Below are 6725 nucleotides of genomic sequence, written 5' to 3'. Positions count from 1 at the left end.
AAAATCGTAAAAAGGCCTAAGTCGAAAAATGGCCCGAAAGGGCCCAAAATGCGGCTAAGAGCCCACTTACGATTTTATACCAAATCAAGCCCAATCGTTATGATGGTTTATCTTTTGTTATGTAGGAGAAGATAAATGTCAAGTTCAGAGGATAAATGTGAAGTTTCCTAAGATAAACACAAAGATCGAAGGAAAATGGAATATTTCCACGAAGCGATAAACTCGACCAAAGGCAGAAAGGGAAATAGCAAACCGCCTCTAGGAGGAGTATATAAGGACGTCGAGGTTGAAGAGGCAAGGGGATCAAGCCTTTCGTAGTTCCTCCTGGAGTTGAGATTCTTACAACCTGTTTTCCAATTAGACCTTTACGGTCTAGTTATGTGTCGTGTAGATGTAATTGAGGCCATACGCGGAGATGAGAGAAAGAGTGTGAGTTCTCTTCTCATTTCTGACTCTGCAGATCCTGATACTTGTCGTTGCATAAGATGAGAACGTCTGAAGACTTATGTTCGAGAAGTCTCATAAACGCGCCAATATCGACGAAGGGACATGTTTTAGGATCTCGTATGTTTGATATCATGCCTTGAGATGTTGAAGACCAGTGTTCTGGGTTTTGGGCAAGACCTAGGCTTAGTTCTAGTTTTAGGGTGTGTGATGACTAATTCGGCTTACGTATCCCATTGCAGTTTCATCCTGATTCAATACCGAATTAAAGTCCACGATAGGTTCTCGACTTATACGACTTGTATGGTTGGAACCGAGCATCTCTTCGAGGACAATTTTTAAGTCTCCCGAAAGTGCTGACCAAAATTTCAGATTTTCTTATATAGCACTATTACCCTTGTGTCGGGTGTACGAGAGCTATCTCTACGAGATGGCTTAGTCTGTTTAGGACGTTAAGAGTTTGTTGGGATCAGCAACAAACTTATCGATAGATATTACCGTTTTTGAGTCTTCGCGAAGAATACATGTTTGAGAAGATGTTAGTATGTATGACTGTTTGGTCTTCCAAGAAGGTGCCTTTATCGAGGAAGGTAATTTTGTCGAAAAATGGTTCTTCAGGCGTCTGCGACGTCTCGCAATGCTGAAGATTGAATTTTCTTTCGTATGTCGCGTTTCGTGCTTGAAATGTTCACGGGCTTGAAGATGTTTCGCGATATTGCAAGGGTTTAGTCTTAAACCTGCGTTTCAGAAACATTTTGGTTTGTCTACGGATGTTTACAGCCAAAATTGTTGTTCCTGTTTGGATGCTACTAATTTGATTTGCGATCGAGGAATTATGACCGAGGGGTCGCGTAAATTTGTCCCTGGGAAGAAGCATTTTCCTTCGTAGTGTTTTGTGAAGTGTTGGCTTTCCGAGATCTATTCCGTGTACATTGAGGATTTTTCGTGTAGCTCTAGGAGTTCTGTTACGAGTTTTCCTTACATGCAGCATTTTACGGGTAAAACATAGCGGGCTTTTAAGTTAATGGTGGAACGTATTGAACTTGGTCGATTGTCGACAAGTTTAGGTTTTCCGTTAACCGTTTGGTTGTTAGGACTGAGTTTTGTTACGAAGAATTTATCATCTGATTTCCGACTATGGGTTAACGATAATTATTTTCTTAATAGTCACATGACGTTTTAGACAAATCACAGATTGTCGTTTAGCCGTTAAGTGATGGAGCGATGGTTTTTCAAATACTTTTGCTTGGCGTGAAGGATGTGTTCACTCAGATATCCAAGGACGTTGTAGGTCAGGCATTAGACCATGGTACTTTCTAGTTAACATTAACGTCATGTTAGTTTACGATTGTCCTTAAAGGGGATGCCGAATTCTGGTTCGGACTTTTACTGGAAGGCGTAATTGACCGAGGGCCAAAGAGCGCTTGTCGTGATTGATAGGCCAACTTTGTCAAGATTATCCGTGTTAATATGGTCGATAGTCATAGAAAATGATTCTCCGCTCTAGGTTTCAGTTATACGACAAATATTTCGTATAATGTTACCTATAATAAAATCGATTCGTTTTTGTCTAAGGAAGACGAAGCCCAAGAGGTTTGATACATAACCAGTGCGGAATCAGTTGATGGATGATTGCAGGCTTCGATGTGACCGACGGAAATGAAAGGCAGAAGCCAGCGAGCCGTAGGGCTAAAAAATGAGGTCTATTAGATCGTAATGCAAAGAAATAGAGTTTAGATCATCCAAAGTCAAATCTTACAGCTTTGTATTTGCTATACGAAAAATACTTCTTCGTAAAACCAGTTATGTTCTCTTTTGAAAGTTTCTTCGTATGACTTGATCTGATTGTACGAAGGATTTTTCGGGTAAGTACTGGGCGACCGGTTTACGAAGGTTGTAAATCGGTGATATGTATACACATGTCAAAGTAGCGTTGTTTCTGCGGGTTTTACGAGAAATTTTTCTGCTTTGATTTCGATCTTTGGTGAAAGTTGCTTGGAGTTACTCATGGAGTGTTACCGAAGTTTATTTCGCCACGATATAGTCGTAGAATGTTTTTTCATAGGCATTTGAGTGGATTCTCATGACATATTCGTTTGTGAAATGAATTGGTCAACCAGCGGTAGATCTAGCCAACGATCGAGAAGAAAGTGTTCCCAATAACGCGCTCGCAGCTACTTTTATTCTCGAGTTTTCTTTGTCACAAATTTTTTGATGCTTTTCAGTGACTCACTTAGATCAACGGAAACTGAAAGAAATGCTTTGATGCTTCAAGATTTCTCATAAATTTTTTTTATAAAGTCGGAAAGGGCTTCAAGACTTTGGCGAATCGTCGAGTATCAGTTTGACATTGGTACAGGTTTTTCTATACGCATGATTGCGACGAGAAGTTATGTATAGTCATTGAGATTATGTTCATGATCGTCTGGATATGTTCCTAACGTTTAGACGAATCTTGGATTGTCGTTTGTCTTTTTGGGACGATTTAAATGAGCCATCCCATTGCCTAAGTGTTTTTCTGCCTGTTTCTGCGAGAGTTTGCTTTGTCAAAAGCGTTTTCTCGATGCCGAGGAAAAAAGTTTTGAAGTATGGGAGTATACGAGTATAGTATACGTATCTAATCCCTCTTTTTCTTTTACGAAAGAAAACAGTTGAACCGATATTTTGAAGGGTTGTGTACGTTTCTTCTTACGAGGATTGGAATGATCGACAATCTGGGTCGATTTATTGATGACGCTGGGACTGTGATTTGGTTGTTTTCAGGTTGACGGCTTGGAATATGTCAGTTTTAAGAAAATCCCTAGAAATGAATTGGTTTTAAGACGATGTTCGTTCTTTAGGAAGTGATCTGAATATGTGTGGCGATCATTTCTCAATTTTCAGAGAGTTTAGATTGGTTTGCAAGATTTGCCTGAACAGTCATGGAACAATATACTGAGACAGGAAAAATCGCCTAAGACTTAGTTCGCTAGACTATCCACCTAGGTTTTTAATTCCCTAAAATTCTATGGCAGTCTAAAAAGCATTTTTATTTTTTAGTACTTTCCTACGAAAATTTTAAGTCTGATTTTAAAAGATATCAAGTCGGACATACCTTAGTTCTCTCGAAGATTTGGGTTTACCTCTTCTCCGTTTTGCTTGCTCATTTGAGAGAGTAATTCACTCTTTAGGGTAATTTGAGTGATATCAAATTTGGCGTCGTTTCTGGGGACTCTTTTTTATTACCATTATATTAAGTTTTGAATTTAGTCTAGATTTTGTTACTGAATTTGCTAAAAGTTTTCTCTCTTTTCCTGCTTACACAGGACCTTAAGATGGAAGATATGGATTTCGGCCGAACATCGATCGACGAAATAACAACAACATCGAGCGACGAGTCGACGGAAAAATCGATCGACGCTGCACATCAAACATCGATCGACCACACCCCACCGGAAGCAGGTAAGTTTTCTCTTACCAATAATGCTAATGAGGGAGTAGTCCTAGGAGAACCTAAAGGTCAACTAAGAAACGCAATGAACCGAATCATAAATGAACAGGGGACTGCAATATCTGTTAAAACAAATTCAATCTCAACTAAAAAAGCAAAGTTGCCTCTGCAAGACCACTTAAACCCTGGCAGGACCTATTCCAATAGGTCCGCCATTAAACTACCCAAAGATGATACCAAGAAATCCGGGGTTAGCCTCGAATACTTGTTCTTGGTACGTCAGAATCCTTTTCGTGGAAACGTCTCAGAACACCCACACGATCACATCGAATATCTAAAAGATATGATGGATGACAAGTACAATCGCTATAAACGTTTTTCATTTTCCTTAGATTGAGACGCCAGGAAATGGTTGGACCAACTACCAGCAGGGTCTTTGACATGCTGGAAGGAAATAAGGAATACCTTCATTAATCACTTCTTCAATGAGACGCGTTACTGGGATGTAAGGAAGAAAATCTCCACATTCCGCCAAGATCCACGAGAATCATTCAAGAACGCTTGGGAGAGATTCAAGAGTTACCAGCTTGAATGCCCCCACCATGGTTATTCAGAACCACAGCTCATTAATACCTTTTACGGAGGTATTAACTTGCATTACCAAATCACCCTTGACACAGCCAGTGAAGGGAGCTTCAGTACTAGGAACTCTGAAGAGGCGAAGCGTTTGATCAAGAATGTTGCTACAGGTAAATCCTACGAAATGATGGACGTAGAGCGAGGAAGGAGAGTTGACTAAACGGAAAGGCCACATTTAGCCAAGATCAAAGAGTCTCTAGACTCACTTCATTCTGCTCTAGAGGAACAAAACCAATTTGGGATTTACCAAATTGACGATGGTACCCTTTCTAAATTAGAACAACAGGTGGACTTCGTAGATGTACCCACCTTGAAAGATAGGTATCATATCCCTAACACCGATAGTTTTACCCAAATTTACGATGCTACTGTTGGATCAAGTCGAGGCAAAGTGAAATTTAGGTTAAACCAAGCTTTCACGGGAAATCGCAAAATGGCCACTGACCTGAACGGAAAGATAAACATAGTCTACGGTGAGCTAATGAGGAACTTCGACGCTTTAAATGAACACATTAAGAGACTGGACGGTCAAGTAGCGGAAAACGTGACCGCCATCAAAAGAGAGACGGGACGTCTCCTTGGGCGAACTGACTCGAATCCGAAACGTCAAGTTAATGCTGTGTTACTAAGAAGCGGAAAACGCAATAGAAATCAACCATGCAGAAAAACGTGTTGTAGTTGAGAAAACCGGTGAAAGTAGATCACAACCGATAATCCTCGATAGTCCCAACCCAGAATCAGAAACTTCTCAAGAGAAGGACAGTCCAACACTAAGGAAGCGGCTATCGACCTCGAGGAAGAAGAAGAGGAGTTGGAAGAAGATGTAGAAATCGATAGACAAGAAGGAAACAACGTCGATCGACCAACTACAGTAAATATCGATCGACAAACTGGAAATAATGTCGATCGAGACTCGGCTCCTGCTGAAACAGCCGTAGATAGAGTGTATAGGACTTTACCACCCTTTCCTCCAAACAAGACGCAGACTAAGCGAGAATTAGATAAGGCGATCTGCAAGAAAGCATTCGATAAAATCACGTTGGATATGCCATTGAGTGATGCCATAAAAGTATCACCTTCAATAAAGAAATATGTAAAAGACATGGTATCCAACAGCTTCCCAGCCGCTGAGCACAGCGTCACGATAGTTTCAAAGGAAGTGAGTGAAATAATCCAAGGCGAAACTCCGATCAATGGACCCGATCCGGGCAGCTTTGTTTTGGACTGCAACATACGGAATAAAAGTTTTCCTCGATCCCTTTGTGAACTAGGTTCCAGCGTGAACCTCATGCCGCACTGTGTCGTGATATCCCTGGGATACGACAAGTTCAAACCTACCAAAATAACTTTGGTTCTTGCCGATAGATCCGTTAGAGTACCTGAGGGAGTACTTGACGAGTTGCCAATAAGGATTAACGACTGTCACGTACCAACGGATTTCGTTGTGCTGAAATACCAGAATGAACCAAAGGATCCCCTCATTTTGGGTAGACCATTTCTAGCTACAGCTGGTGCGATCATCGACATCAAGGAGGGTCGGATATGTTTAAACATTGGAAACATTCCGATGACCTCTGATATGGAAAAAATGATAAAACGACCCTTAATCGATAAACAGATCTCCTACGTGGACGATATCTCTGAGCTGGCTGAAGAATCTTTCATAGACCTATGCTCAGATGATCCTCTGGAAAAAGTGCTTACATCTACCGAAGAGGAAACATTTAGTGTCGACAACAGGGCTGATGAATACGTGCGATTAATGGACGCAAGTATAGAAATAGCAAATGTCGATGAAGTAGAGGATGACACTTCGTAAATCAACGTCGATCGATATTTAAAGGACGCCATCGATCGACAACCATCTTCCCCAGAAGATTGGGATCCCGAAAAAGCACCATAAATTGAGTTGAAGCAACTACCTACCGGACTTAAATATGCTTTTCTCTATAAAAGTTCCTACCCCGTAATCGTAAACGCCAACCTAACCAATGGAGAACTTGCACTACTAGCACAAGTATAGGAGAGCCCCTGGATACTCTCTCGAGGATATTCCTGGGATATCTCCAGATCTGTGCATGCACCGAATTCACTTAGAAGACGATTCCAAATCGTGAGTGGAACACCAAAGGAGGCTAAACCCGAACCTGAAAGAAGTTGTTAAGAAAGAAATTATCAAACTCTTAGATGCTGGAGTCATCTACCCAATTTC

The 6725-nt window shown here is 41.0% G+C and overlaps 1 protein-coding gene across 1 annotated transcript; it reads left to right on the top strand.

The window, feature by feature from the left end:
• The first annotated feature begins 3959 nt into the window (after positions 1–3959).
• Positions 3960–6332, top strand: LOC106338295. The gene is made up of 4 exons (XM_013777310.1): positions 3960–4231; positions 4280–4623; positions 4792–5123; positions 5238–6332. The coding sequence occupies exons 1-4, from the start codon at positions 3960–3962 to the stop codon at positions 6330–6332; spliced, it is 2043 nt and encodes a 680-aa protein (XP_013632764.1).
• Positions 6333–6725: the final 393 nt, after the last annotated feature.

The sequence above is a fragment of the Brassica oleracea genome, chromosome C4 (genome assembly GCF_000695525.1).
Source record: "Brassica oleracea var. oleracea cultivar TO1000 chromosome C4, BOL, whole genome shotgun sequence".
NCBI classification, from domain to species: Eukaryota; Viridiplantae; Streptophyta; class Magnoliopsida; order Brassicales; family Brassicaceae; genus Brassica; species Brassica oleracea.
The sequence above is the reverse complement of the archived record's forward strand: the minus strand, read 5'-3'. Positions and strand labels throughout refer to the sequence as shown.